We start from the raw sequence: 15,171 nt of genomic DNA, 5'->3' as shown, positions 1-15,171 counted from the left end.
ACTGTAATGTTAGATACAGGTATAGACATAGATATATGTATGTAGGCCACATAGTCTGAAAACCACTTTTCATGCTACCTGTTTATACTTGAGTGTGCATACTCAAATGCAAATTATGTACATATCCAATCAGTGTAAACAGCATGCATGTTTGGTAGGAGAGGTGTGTCTTCTCAGAAGTGGAATTTGGTAATAGATGGCTGCTTTTGAGTTTCAAAAATCAGACTTTGCAGGATTTCACCCTTTGCAACAGCAATAGTAGTAGTTGTCTAGCACTCTAGACATTTTCAGAGCATTTCGTTTCAGTATGCGCTGCAAAAAGCCAGGTTAGCATTATCAGTCCCATATTTCAGATAGGGGCGTGCGGCTTTCTTGAGGCCACTTAGTAAAAGCTCATAGCAGAGATGAGATTTCAACTGGGGATTTCTTGTCCACACAGCCCAGTCTCTTAGCCTCAACCTCTCTTAGCTTGCGGGGTATGTGTGTATAAGGGAATGGCCCATAACAGCATGAAAAGAGGCTGCTAGATCAGACCAATCACCCATCTACTCCAGCCTCCTGCTTTCACAATGGCCAACCAGATGTTTGTGGGAAACCAGGGAGCAGATAATGAGCAGAAGAGCACTCTCCCCTCCCATAGTTTCCAGAAACTGGTATTTGGAAGCATTGCTCCCTCCATCTGTGGCAGCTGACCATAGCCATTGTGGTTTTGCATATCTAATTCTCACAGTGTACGTGAGAAGGATGTTTTCCGCTTGTGCTGGTCATCAGCTGGTCCACACGGCAGGTGGCACAATCCATCCATCCTTTTTCCTTGCACAGTTCTCTGCAGTGCACTTACTACTCAGTGTCAAAACAGGAGTGCAGGAAACCGCTCTGTGGGGGGTGCCCCAAAATGAATCCCTTTGAGCTTTAGAAGTGAATTTAACTGATTTGGGTTTCGATTAATAAACAAGGCTCTGTTTGTTGTGAGTCTCTTGCTGTGTTTTTGATTTCCAGGGTCTTTTCATGGGACACAAAAATGTAAAGCGATATTGAAATCTTTGTTTAGGTTCACTCCAGAGCCTTGGCTTACAGTAAATATCAGTTTTGTTCAACCAAAGTATCACTTTACACAAATCTCCCAATGAAGCACAGTAAACAAACTTTTCCGAGCATATATAAACCCCAAACTGCTGTTCTGTTTACTGTTAAATATTTACTGTGTGAAGCATTAGGGACATTTAAGAACTGGTTATTCTTGTTTTGTCCTTTCAACAGATATCTTAGCTGGTAAGACCCTCCTTTTCAACTGTATTGTGTTTGCTGCTGCCTTGACTAAGCAGGAAGGACTTAACTTAAGCTTTCGTCTTTTGGGTATAGCCTACCCTTGTTCCAAGGTGCACAAGATGGCATGTGCCCCCCCCCCCGAGAATTGTACAAAATAGGTTAAGCTGAGAGACGGTGAACTAGCCCAAGTCACCCTGTCAACCATACCAGCCTGACATTAGTAATGCTCACAGTTCTGAAATCTTAGATATTCAAGCTGGACGGTCACTTCTATAATGTTCATTCTGCCATCATGTGATCTGCTCATTTGCATGGATTGATTTATCTGACTGATATCTTATATTTACTGACACTTATATTTATCCTTGTCAACATTCGTTCAGCCTTTATTGGCATAATCCTTGTCAACATTTCCCTCATTGCAGGCAGAGGTAGGTGTTCACACCAACGAGGTTCATACTTGATTTGGGAATAAGCCAAGTTGCCCTTCAGTTTTTCACTTAACAAACACTAACATCCATACAACCATCTGGCTGTAGCTGTCAGTCATTTAATTAAAGCATCTACTGCACTTTCTTTTAAAGACATCTTTAACAGCTTTAAGATTACCATTTAAAGTCATTGAAAATAACCTAATCTACACATAGCTCATGCATAACAGTCTTAAACACCTTCTACATTTTCCACCAAACTGCTCTGTAGATACACAACTGTGTTTGAAAAGATGAGTACTGCTCCTCCTCCTCTTCCTCCTCTTCTCTTCCTCCTCCTCTTCCTCCTCCTCCATTGTTTTCCTTTTCCCAGGACCATGGAGTCAATGGATCTTTTTTACTCTGCCAAGGAAAGCATCCTTCAGCCACTTCTGCATGGGAGCTGTGAAGCCATTCCATGCACTTGGGGCTGCATGACAATGATGGGGCCTATACCATGTTTTCCCCTGGGTGGGAAAATCCCATGTGGCTGTGAAGGGCACCACAAGTACAGTAGAAACAGAAGCTGGTGTCTTTGCCCAGAGGTTGATTGTTTGCATTTAAAGCTAGGGTTCTGTTACCACATTGGTCTATGCAAGTATATGTGTATGAAGAAAAAAAGTGCTATTACATTTTTTAAAAAACGATGATGGAAAGCTTGCCTAGGCATGGATAGTACCATATGGTCAGCTCAAATAGGCTATGAGTATGAGATGGGAGCAAATTCCCCAGTCAGGTTCTCTCGATTATTAAAGAAAGGGGGGACCAGAAATGTCCCTTCAGTAGGATCTACACTGCTGGAGTGGCACCTAAAATGAATGGGGCTGCCTGTCACCAGTAATTAAGTCATCCATCAAAGACAAAATGCACACACCTCACAGCAAGAGCTGCCAGGTGGGGCTGTGTCCTGGCTCTCCTCGTGCCATGGGCAAAGGGCTTTGACTCAGCTAGGCATTGCTGGAAAGCATTCAGGCAAAAGCAGCTTGTGTATAGGTAGCAGTAGGATCCCTCCTGCTCCACCGTCCCCACCATCCTTCCCCCGGTCCTTTGATTTCTCATTATGTGTTCCTGGGAGGCTGCTGCAGCTGGCACAGCCTCCTTGCCATTCAGGCAGCCCCACACTGAGCGCATTCTCAGGGTTGCACATGTTTGGTACTGCTGGGATGGTAAGCTAACAGCAGGCCCGTAGCCGTGGGGGTGGAGGCAGCTGTGAGTCCCCCATGATATTCTAGGCTTCCCACCCCCTAGCCTTTGCTTGTGGAGAGAGAAAGAAAATATCCAGGCGTTATTCCACCCAGTTGCTCAGTAAGAAGTAAATGGGCTCCTTCTCTTCCTGGGTTCTTGGTGTGAAAGCAGTTGGACGTTAAAATTAATAACTAGTAAGTGGATTTAACCAGTTGCCTGTCTTTAAAACATCAAAAGGCTTATATATCTGGCATTTTGTTATTTGAATGTTTTGCTTATCCTCTGTGCCCTCCAATATATCCAGCACAAAATGTCTAGCTACAATATATCCAGCTACAAGCAGGTCTGACTACTTGTCGCACCTTCAAATCCAGTCACTTTTTTGGGGGGGGGCGGGTGTCCAGTGGCCTTCTAACTTTGTGTGATATACTCCAACAATACTTTCCCTCACTTTTCTAAGAATTAGATAGGTTTGTCTCTTATTTTCCCCTGTATTGAGGGGGGTGGTTGTAGCCACAGCATCTTCTGTATGGTGGAGGAAGGCAGTAAGACACATGACTACAGTTCGGAGCCATTCTTCCTTTCAGCTCCTGTTGAGGCATATGCAGTCAGTGCTTCATTTATCCCCATCTCATCCACTAAACATTGCTGTCAAAATTAGAGATACCGGCCGTGTTTGCATGTCACAATAAGCCAAGGCTGGGGGCTTTTCATATTTCATTGGGAATGAGTGGCATGCTTCATTCCTCCCCTGGCAGAAACCAGGAAAGCTTGGTTTCTCATGGCATCTGAACCTGGGATCATGGTTTGTTTCCCCCTAACAAATCAGAATTGCAAAACATTCCTAAGCTATGGTTGTTTGTTGTTGGCTTCTGAATTCTACATTGTTGGGGAGAAGCAAACAATGATCCTGGGTTCAGATGCCGTGGGAAGTCAAGTGTAATTGCAGCTTCCTGGTTTATTTGTCCCCCTTGCATCACAAATATGGCCCTGGTACAAGCGAAGAGTAGAATGGAAAATTCTGGAATGTACTTCTGCTGTACGTATGTATGTATGTATGTATGTATGTATGTATTTACTGCCCTTCCTCCTAACGGAGACAAGGGTAGCAAATAGGAAGTAAAAAAGCAAAAATATTTATTTAAAACATTTTAAAAACAATTCTAATAAAGATGGAGACGAGGCTTAAAAGGCTGTTTGGAAGAGGGAGGCCTTCAGTAGGCATAGAAAAGACTGTAGGGATGGCACCTGTCTAAAGGGAAGATATTCTAAAGGGTATGCGCCACAACACTAAAGGTCCAATTCTGCCCAGAGTGGCTAGGGAAACTCAGCCAGATGGGCAGGGTATAAATAATAAATTATTATTATTATTACATTGCATGGAACAGACCTCCTAATAAGATGGTATAAGTCAGGCATAGGCAAACTCGGCCTTCCAGCTGTTTTGGGACTACAGTTCCCATCATCCCTGACCACTGGTCCTGTTAGCTAGGGATGATGGGAGTTGTAGTCCCAAGATATCTGGAGGGCTGAGTTTGCCTATGCCTGGTATAAGTTGTGTAGGGCTACACCGAAACAAGCACCTTGAGCTTAGCCCAATAGCTAATTGATATATTATTGTAACGGAAGCATGGTAAGCACAGGCAACAACTCCTCTCTCTTCCCTTTTAAATGCTTTAACAGCTTCCTCAGGTTGATTCAAGAGGCGTCCAGCTTGGCTCTCTCTTCATACGAGGCCTAGCTCTGATGATTAAAGCCAATAATACCTGTGGCCTCCCCTTTAAAGCGGATGACATAATGGCGTGGAGTGTATTTGATGGAAACCTCTTTCACACGAAATACCTGCAAGCCCACAGAGGATGCTCTTTACATGATCTTTTGGAAGGCAATGTAAGTACATAAGCTTGGGGTGGGGGTTGTTTTATTTAAAAGAAAATCAAGCTTAGTTTGGGGATAATTTTTATTTTAGGAAAGCTAACCCTGTTTTCTTTGGAAAATAAAAGGTTTTCAGTAGTAATACTTAACCTTTGCAAACTTTTGTGCTTTTCCAGCAGCGAAAAACCACCTTGTCAAATTGAAAAGAGATCCCACTTGCTAATTGTTTCTGTTGCTGATGTAATGAATAAAAATATAAATGCAACCATCTTCTTCATTTTTTATTTTGGTCTTGAGCTGAAAATCTAAAACTTACTTGTTTCTAGTTCCTTTGCCTTTTTCCATTCTGAGAGCCACATTCCCAGGCAGGGTGGGTAATGTTAATTATTATTAATTCATTAAATTTGTATACTGCTCTTCATCTGAAGAGGAGAGCAAAGTCCCTTACAGCCAGTGTCAGGATTCAAATCAAGATCAGGGCCCTGTGCCAGCGGTTCACGGCATTTCTGCGCTGGTTGGGGAGAAAGAGAAACCTATCCTTCTGCAGGCAAATGACAATTATCCAGAGACTGGAGGAGATTCCCCATCCATTAGGGCCTTAAGTCATACATAGACTATTTGGTGAACCTGGAGGTGCTCATTGAAACCACACTGCACATGTCTCTCTAGCAGCTCTGCAACATAACTGACCTGACTGGAAGCACACAGTGCTGAGCTAGAAGTGAAAGGATGTATTGGCACTGAGTCCCTAAAGTATAAAGTAAAGGTAAAGGGACCCCTGACCATTAGGTCCAGTCATGACCGACTCTGGGGTTGCAGCGCTCATATATTGGCCGAGGGAGCCGGTGTACAACTTCCGGGTCATGTGGCCAGCATGACTAAGCCACTTCTGGCAAACCAGAGCAGCGCACGGAAACGCCGTTTACCTTCCCACCAGAGAAGGTATTTATCTACTTGCACTTTGATGTGCTTTCGAACTGCTAGGTTGGCAGGAGCAGGGACCGAGCAACGGGCGCTCACCCCGTTGCGGGGATTCAAACCGCCGATCTTCTGATCAGCAAGTCCTAGGCCCTGTGGTTTAACTCACAGCGCCACCCGCGTCCCTAAAGTATAGCCTAGATAAATGTTCTGGGGATTTCAGTGTGACTTCTCTGAAAACCAGAGGGAGAGTTTGCCATTGCTTTCATTATTTCCTTGTCTGCAGGAATCTTGGCTTGCCAAGTTTCAGGATCTGATGTCCCTTATTTGCAAAACTTGCTCAGCAAGAGGCAGGATAATTCAGAGCAGACAGCGACTGGACAGCTTCGTGTCAGGTAGGTGCCATGTGAGTTCTTTTTGCAAACCACTTTGAGGTCTCTGTGTTTGCATTAACGGACGGTTCGTGTGGCAAAAGAAACATATATGGCAATATACCTGCAAGGTGTGCATGGTTTCCTATACATATCTGTACAGAAAACTCACCAAATATGAAGCTGTCCTACGCATGCCCACAATAAGGACCATGTTCATTGCTTCTGTGCTTTTAAATTGCAGTAGTTAGTGATTTTCAAGTTTTGCTTAAAGCAGAATATCAATAATTATGTCAGCTGAAACTTTAAATTAATTTACATGCTATAACTTTCAGTTAGTTAGCTTTCAACGTGAGAACTCTGGATTTTATTTTGTTAGTGCACTAGCAGTTTCAAGTGTCATAAATTCCTTTCCAGAGAGACCAGGAAGGGGAAGAGGTACTCACTTTCGGAATCCAAACAGAATTCCATCTCGTCCTTATCGTGATCAGGGCAGTGACTCTCTGTGGTGGAGAGACCATCAGCCACCTGGCCATTCATATGAATCCCAGCCTCCAGGTAAAAAGAACGCAGCTTATAGATTAGCATTCAACTACATACTTGCAAAATCTTTCACTGCATCAATATTTTGATATATAAAAGCATGTATTAAAAGACTTTAACTTAACCACTGACAAGCTGTTAGCTGACTTCATACAGTGAAATGTAGGAATAGGTGAGGAACCAGCTCATCTTAATTATGCATCAGTGACATTTTATAATAAGGTCACAAATAGATTATTGCCTCAATAATCACAACAAAATTAAGCATCTCCCTCCATCTATTCTAAATCTGCCCCACATATGCACGCAAAATTTTCCTGTTCAAGCAGAAGCTTTGTCGTTTGTTTTATTCCAGTTTCTTAAGGAATTTCAGTGGCGTGTTGTGTCAATCGCTTGCAGTTTCAGATTCTAATTTGTTACCCAATTCAGTATGATTGAGCTTTTGTGCAGAATCTCTATTTAATGGGTCTTGGACATACTTGAAAGTGAGCTTACAATTGCAATAAAGGGTTTTCCTCTTTCAAGCCTGAGATGTATTCAGTGTGATTAAAATATCACACTTAATTGTCTGTAATTTTCCTCCATCTCACCACCACAATTTGGCAGCCCTATATTAGTCCTCTTGTAAACATCAAGCTTAGAGCACCTGTTAATTTATCAGCTGAAACAATGCAAGTTTAATTTGCCACTTTAAACAACTGCCTCTCTAACAAAGTCTTATATCTCTGTATGTGACTGATTTTGGGGTAATTTGGAAGGATTATGACAGCACAGAGTATGGAACCAGGCCAAGCCTTCTCAAAGCTTGGGGTGAAAAAGGCCTGCATAGCTCTTGCATCATCTGAGGTTGCCTGAGCAGAGAGGAGGCTGAGCACTTTCTCTGGAGTTCTGTACATTGGGGCAAATGGCTGCTGTTCCACCAACATCACCCAGCCTACAACCAATCCATGGCCCCTCAGCTTCCTCCTCCCTAGTGTCAATGTTGCTCTTGCAGAACTCAGCAGGGAGGAGGATGGGAACAAAACTAGAATTAGTTGTCTTTGTCTGTCGTTGGCTCTGGCTCCTCCTACTGGTGATCTCCCTGCAGTCTCAATGGGCACCAGCCATGACCTGGTTCTGTGTTGGGTATTTTGTTCTTCTCCCACCCCCGGAAGACATTACAGAGAAAAACAACTAGTTGAGAATTCAGAGGTTGTGCCCCTTCTCACAGCATCCACTGGCCAGAGAGGGAGGAAGGAAGCAGCGTGATTTGGATTTCCTAATGGGACAGTGAATTTTCCCTCTTGACTTGAATCCTTCATGGCATTCAATTAAAAGAGATAGGACTTCATCCTCTGAGAAAGTAGAAGCCGTACCTCTTTCTTCATAGAAGGCAGGCACCAGGAGAGGGGAGTGTGAGTTCCTCCGTTCAAACCAAACACCTTCAAGGGCTGCCTTAGCAGGGCCTATTTTCTAATGTTTAATCTCACACTCAGTAAGAGAACACATCCAGTTTCCAAGGCTCTTACTGCTTTCCATAAATACACTGGTAGTTTTGAAGCAATGCACATTTGAGTTCAAATTTATGTTAGTATATCGTGGCAGGCAGTAACTGCTTCATGCAGTAAGCTAAGTATGGACTGTGAATTGAAGCCTCCTTCCATTCAAGTTGGTCTCAAATGTCTATAAAGTTACCTGAAACAGCCACTGTTGATAGATAATTCATAACTCCATTAGGGTGTAAATAGAGAGCCATGTTCTTCCAGCTTTTTATTCTGCCTCTTCTCCCCATCAATCTGAATTCTGTATCCTACGTGGTCCCGCAGCGTTCAGTCATGTCCCCTGTGACTTTACAAATCTACATGAAACCACTGAGTGGAATATAGGGTCAAGGTGCTTGTGGTTCACAAGCTGCATGAAAGTAGGAGCAAAAAGGGGAACGCTCAAGATGTGTGCACAAACCACTCATCTTGGCTTAGAATTATGTGTGAACATGAGAAATATAGGTTCAAAAACATTGTGTCACCCTGGGTGGGATATAAATTAAGCCTGTCTGGTCTCTTAAATCTGAGGGTGAATCCTTTTTCATGGTCCTACCATTATAGAGGTATATTGGGTGGTAATACAGTGAAACCTCGGTTTTCGGGCATCTTGGGAGTCAAACGTTTCAGCTTTCGAACGCCGAAAACCCGGAAGTAACTGCTTCGGTTTTCAAACGCTTTTCGGAAGCCAGATGTGCCACATTGCTTCCGTATTGAGTTTTCCAGATGTAAATTCTTCCGGAAATGTATGCTTTGGTTTTCGACCGTTTCAGAAATCGAACGGTCTTCTGCAATGGATTATGTTCAAAAAATGAGGTTCCACTGTACTTTGAAAAGGGTGTTCTCTGCAGCGGTGCCAACATCATGAAATGCCCTCTCCAGGAAGTATGACTGGTGCCAGCTATGTTGATATTTCCCCCGTTTGCCTGGGCCTTCTCGGGGTTTTCTTATTGGTTTATATTGCTAGGTTGTTTTGAGTTGTGCTAGTTTAAAGGGATGAGGGAGGCGGGTGGCGCTGTGGGTTAAAGCCTCAGCGCCTAGGACTTGCCGATCGAAAGGTTGGCGGTTCGAATCCCCGCGGCGGGGTGCGCTCCCGTCGTTCGGTCCCAGCGCCTGCCAACCTAGCAGTTCGAAAGCACCTTTTGGTGCAAGTAGATAAATAGGGACCGCTTACCAGCGGGAAGGTAAACAGCGTTCCGTGTGCTGCGCTGGCTCGCCAGAGGCAGCTTGTCACGCTGGCCACGTGACCCGGAAGTGTCTGCAGACAGCGCTGGCTCCCGGCCTATAGAGTGAGATGAGCGCACAACCCTAGAGTCTGGCAAGACTGGTCCGTACGGGCAGGGGTACCTTTACCTTTAGTTTAAAGGGATATTTTATGCTTGGCATTAAGGTTGAGTCTAGGGATTTTTTTATCTCCTTTGTTCATCTGTCTGATGGTTTAGCTTTCAACTGAATTGTAGATTGCAAGTTGATAATCTACAATTATCAATAATAAAAATGGGATAAAAGTGTACTGAACAAATAAATCCTAAAATGAATAAAATAATTTCTGAACTGTTACCAGGGATGCTCTTTGAACATTAAAAATAATCTTTTTCCCTCCATCAGGTCGAGGATATGGACCAAGACACCAACCTCCCAGAGGACAAAGATTCTAGGTAAATAGCTGCAATAGTAATTAATGGAAAGAGATAGAAAGTGAGTTAATTAAAAGTTTTCTAAAGCTATTTTTAAAGATTTTTAGATGTATTTTTAAAGTAAAATAAAATTCCTTTTGGCTCCCATTTACTTTTTTTAAAACATTTGAATTTGTACCTAGTATAAAACAAGATTTAGAGTTTTGCCTCAATAAAGCTGTCAGACAAAGGCAGGACTAAGTAATATTGAGCCCCAGAGCTGTATCTACTCCCCAAGGGTTCCACCACCTGCCTTTCTGCCCCCTGTGGCAACAACGATAGGCCAGGGAAGAGATAGTGGGGGAGCCTTTGTACTTCGGTTTATGAGGCCTATATAGCCTACATTTGAAAGTACTGGCCATACTATCTTTAAGGCTACTTCCTCTTGAATATTGACACCTGCTGTCAAAACTTGACGACCAAATTCTCTAGTGTGGATGTTGACATGGGAGGCAATGGATGAGGTCTTGATACAGTTGCTGTAGTTTTCTTTATTAATGTTTCTCCCGAATTCACTGATCCTCCCCCAAATAAATAGTTAAATAAATAAATAAAGTTAAAATAATGTAAAACTGTGGTATCACAACACACATACATGCATACATACACAGCACATTATAATTATTATTATCCCTCTCCCAATGTCTTCCTATTCTCTTAATAAATGGTTTCAGAATTGCAGCCCAGAGGCAGTTCAACTTTACATCTAGGTGGTCTATAAACCAAGCTATCAACACGAGCATCATAGTTTTATAACATTTGCCCATAACCAGCAGGGAATGCCCCTCAGGTTTTTAGGGTTGTTGTTTTTGCTGCGTAACATGGTGTAGTCTATTTTAAAGAGGTGAAAGCACCGAAGGACATACATATCTGTTGTTGTTCTTGTAGTGGACCGAGATCCTTGTCTGAGGTATAGAATCGACTGTTGCATAGACAGAATTAAAAATAATTATCACAGCAAATCAACATTCACCTACACTTGTCTGTTATCAGCTAGAGAGTTATAAAGATCAGGAGGGGCTTACTTATGTAGTTCCAAACTGTTGTTTAAAACAAAAGTTTCATTTCATTTTGTATTGCCACACAAACATGGCAAATGTACTTTTTTCTGTGAATATATAGAGTAGTTGCTTACTTTAGCTCCATGACTGTTTGTGTTTTTAGGTGGCCCCAGATGATTCTCTTCCTGGGTGGAACTGGAGGGAGGAAGAGTGAGAGAGGAAAAGGAGGTCTGATAATGTATGGAAAATTAATCATTATTAATCATTAAAACCAACTGACTGATTTATATTGCTGGAAGAGCAATTAAGCACATCCTAGCTTTTAAAAAATGAGCTGTGTAATGTAGCTTGCCTTGACCTGAAGAGCTATGCTTAAAACACAACAAAACTTACTATAGTGAAAGGGAAAATCTTCAAAATGGGGTGTGGACAATCTTTGATGTTTCCAGCTCCTACTGATATGGGTGCTTTTGTGCCAATAAAAAAATAATGATTTTATTAGCAGTCAGTTATTGGTACCCACAATGTATATTGGTATATCTCTTTGATAGAACTGCATCCTGTTTTTCAAGCAGAGTTCCCAAAGCAGTTCACAGCATACGTAAGACATAATTGAAGCATCAGAGTGAATTGTATTTTAATATTCTAACATAAACACACTTGAAATCTGATTATGGGAGAAATTTAATTCTGGACAAACTAGGAGAGATAAAGGGACGCGGGTGGCGCTGTGGGTTAAACCACAGAGCCTAGGACTTGCTGATCAGAAGGTCAGCGGTTCGAATCCCCGTGATGGGGTGAGCTCCCGTTGCTCGGTCCCTGCTCCTGCCAACCTAGCAGTTTGAAAGCACACCAAAAAGTACAAGTAGATAAATAGGTACCACTCTGGCGGGAAGGTAAACGGCGTTTCCGTGTGCTGCTCTGGTTTGCCAGAAGCGGCTTAGTCATGCTGGCCACATGACCCGGAAGCTGTATGCCGGCTCCCTTGGCCAATAAAACAAGATGAGCCCCGCAACCCCAGAGTCGGCCACGACTAGACCTAACGGTCAGGGGTCCCTTTACCTTTTTTAGGAGAGATAAAGATTATATATTTGCTATATTTTGGTGAGTGTACTATGTTTGCATTTAATAAAGAAAAGGGTGGTGATGAGTGTGTAATGCAGCTTTCCCAAATAAAATTAACCCAATGCTATATCATCATAGTATTGTGCTTATACATATGTAGGTGTGAAAAGCAGAGAAAATACAGAATACTATTCAGCTAACAGGCTAACAAGGTGAGAGAGTGGCTGGCCCCTTAACTCCAACCAGTTTTGGATGATGCTCATTGGATCCATTCTCTTTGGCCAGCTCCCCTGCTACAGCAGGCAGAGAGATTGCCATCTCATTTTTAAACCTCTGAGATCAGCAGTGAGTATCCAGGAAGTTCTTTCAGCACAGAGAGCCTAATTCAATCCCTTGTGGGACAAAGGTGATAGCTAACATTACAGGAGCACATCTCGCCAGCAGAAAATGTATGAATGAAGCAGAGTTTATCACATCACTAGGGATCTCTTTTTTAAAATATATATTCAAAATGTGGCGTTTCAAATAGCTCTCATAGAAGGTTCATACAAAGCGAGATAATTTTTTAGCTCTGGTTCATTTTCCCAATTGTAGAAGACACGCCAAAATTTGCATAGCACCTGGTGACTCATATAAAGGTTTAAGATAAGTCCTTTCATACCCTGGGGGAACTGAAATAGGTATTTTCTTCTGCTTCTATTTCCTAATCAGTGCTTCCTTCCAACAGTCATACACAATTGATCTTTTAGTAGTAATATCTCCATTTCTTTTCACTAGGACTTTCAGGAATAGCTCAGCCATTTGTAAATAGGCACACAATATATACATACTTTCACATACACAGAAAGCATCTTGAATGCATGTCCAGTGGTCAAAATGATGCAGTGTGTGACTATTGTTAGTTTTCTTCTGGCATAATCATGGCTATACTTTTGCAAAATTCCAATTCAGATAACACTTCCTTGTGGATTGTACCCTATCTCCTGAATTTAAGCTTGATATATGGTCCCTGTCACACAATCTTCACGCAAAAGCAGGCTCTTAAAAAAAAGTGCACATAAAAATCAAACTTCTGTTGAACCAAATTGTAGACTGAAAACAAGGTAATTATGGAGCGCACTGGCTTATCTGATAAAAAATCATTTTGCTCAAGAAGTTTATGATTAGAGTCGCTGCTGGCTGTATTTATATTCTAAGTAGATTTCATGTTCATTTATATCTTAAAATTTTGCTCATCTAGGATGGACTTAAATGAGGATTTGAATATCATTTGATATTCACCATTACCTTATCCTACGGCTTTATTGTTCACTAATTCCCTTTCTTATCGTCTCTCTGTCTCACCTATAGTTTTATTATTTGTGGCATTCTTGCATTAATCCTGCATTTCCATGGTATATGCCTTCCAGGTACATGATGTTTAATTTGTGTTATTTGCTGTGTGTATCAATGGCATCTTATTATTCTTAGACTTCTTGGTTCTTCTTATTTTTAAGTAACCTTCACAATTTTTAGGATCGATATACTATTTCTTTGTTGATCATTGAGGCTTTTGTTTCTCTCCCTCTTAATTTTCTTTCAATTTTGGGTTCAAGGTTGCTTTTGACAAAACGTACCATGGCTTGGACCCTAATTTCTGTTCTGTAAATAGAACTCCCCACCTCCCATCCTTTCATCCTCTACAGCTTCCTGCTGAGAGTTAGGAACCTCAGAAAAGCATATGATGTAGGGGATGGGCTGCAGTGGGACAAGGGAATCCCCCCTCCCCCCCAAAAAAGAATCCATACATCTTCATATACGTATGGGCCATCTTTGCTGTGAGGCCCACAATATCCACTCCCTGCTTTGCTGGCCTATTTCCACCTGGCCTGGGAGGGTGGGGCCCAGACTGACTCTTGCTTCAAAAGCTCCTGCTACTGCAGAAGGAGCCAGAGGCCATCTTACAAGACCTGTTGCTCAGGAGGGACCAGGGGCCAGAAGGTGGGGAGCTTTTGTTGGCATCACAAGTTTAATTTTGGAGAGTCTTAATTTTTGCTGTTACTGGTATTATGTTTTTGTATCTTTATTCTTACACTGTATTATGAACTATGTGGGGATTTTTCAGTTTTATTGTATCCTTATTGAGATATTTTTATTTATTGTTTATGACTTAAATTTAGTTTTAGTTTATTTGTAATTCATTTCATGTTGTAAGCTGCCTTGAGCCTGTTATATCTATGGAAAGGTGGCATGCAAATAAATGATAACTGTTGAAGGCTTGTTGTTCTTTCCATAATTGTAATTTACGTTATGCTCCAAAATCACTTCATTATTATTATTATTATTATAGGGTGATATACTTCATAGTGGTTCCCAAGATACCATAGAACTTCATTCAATACACTGTGATCACACACAGTCTTGTAAAAGGTAAAAATAACAGTTACTCAGAATACGTCTTGAAGAGTAACAACACACAGCTGCTTCATTCAGGCAGGCTTAACATGGTAATTGAGTTACTAAGACGTACTTAAGTCTAGGTTAAAAATGGAGCCTGAGCTGGAGCTCAGACTTGCAATGATCTCACATTGTAGGCATGGTGGAGATGAGCAGAGCGAGAGGGTGACCTGGCAAGGAGGAGCATAAATGGCTACGCCTTCTTGCCATCCGGGCACAGAGAGGAGGGATCTTACAGAGTTCTCTCTAACGAGTTTACAGGAAAGCTCTTTGAGCCCCGGTCCCTTCATGTGCCTATCTGGCAAAACGGAAATTGTTGGTTTGACTACAATTAAATATCCCACACAGCCTGCACAAGCATTTCAGCTTGCAGATAGAACAATCCTCTCTCACCTTCCACTGTGCACTGTTCTTCCGACCCTACAGATCCAATTTTAATGGGAAGGAGAGGGAAAGCTCCATTGCACAAGCGGAAGTCCTTCCTTCCACTAACCAGGTGTATTAAGTGAATCCTAACTTAGGTTTTTACATATTGACATTGTGGCTCTTTACCATTGTTTTGTTTTGAAGAAAAATGTTCTGTTTATTGCTTTGGACATAATCTTGCAGGGAAACAGCATACAAATGCACTGATAGTGATATGATTTCCCCAATTATATGTGAGCGTACCCGAAGACTTGGGAAAATCCTTTCAGATCTGTATGTTCAACTCCCTGATTCACAAAAAACAACAGTGTGGTCCTGGTTCACCTGCACTTGAGAGGATGCGGGTGGCGCTGTGGCCTAAACAACTGAGCCTCTTGGGCTTGCCGATCAGAAGGTTAGTGGTTTGAATCTGTGCG

The 15,171-nt window shown here is 42.1% G+C and overlaps 1 protein-coding gene across 5 annotated transcripts in view; it reads left to right on the top strand.

The window, feature by feature from the left end:
* The window catches only part of FAM120B (family with sequence similarity 120 member B), a 36,546-nt gene extending 22,399 nt beyond the window's left edge, over window positions 1–14,147 (top strand). For 4 of the 5 annotated variants that reach the window (XM_028723969.2, XM_028723965.2, XM_028723966.2 and 1 more), the window contains exons 7-11: window positions 4,608–4,814; window positions 6,004–6,112; window positions 6,506–6,646; window positions 9,760–9,809; window positions 10,992–14,147. In XM_028723969.2, coding sequence (XP_028579802.2) covers window positions 4,608–4,814; window positions 6,004–6,112; window positions 6,506–6,646; window positions 9,760–9,809 — 507 coding nt within the window. In that variant the 3' untranslated portion in view covers window positions 10,992–14,147. Of the gene's footprint in view, window positions 1–4,607; window positions 4,815–6,003; window positions 6,113–6,505; window positions 6,647–9,759; window positions 9,850–10,991 lie in introns of all 5 variants that reach the window. The other variant, XM_077925804.1, reaches the window with a different exon arrangement.
* The last annotated feature ends 1,024 nt before the right edge of the window (window positions 14,148–15,171 follow it).

Source organism: Podarcis muralis, chromosome 3, assembly GCF_964188315.1.
Source record: "Podarcis muralis chromosome 3, rPodMur119.hap1.1, whole genome shotgun sequence".
In the NCBI taxonomy this organism is placed as follows: Eukaryota; Metazoa; Chordata; class Lepidosauria; order Squamata; family Lacertidae; genus Podarcis; species Podarcis muralis.
This window is presented reverse-complemented; position numbering and strand designations above follow the sequence as displayed.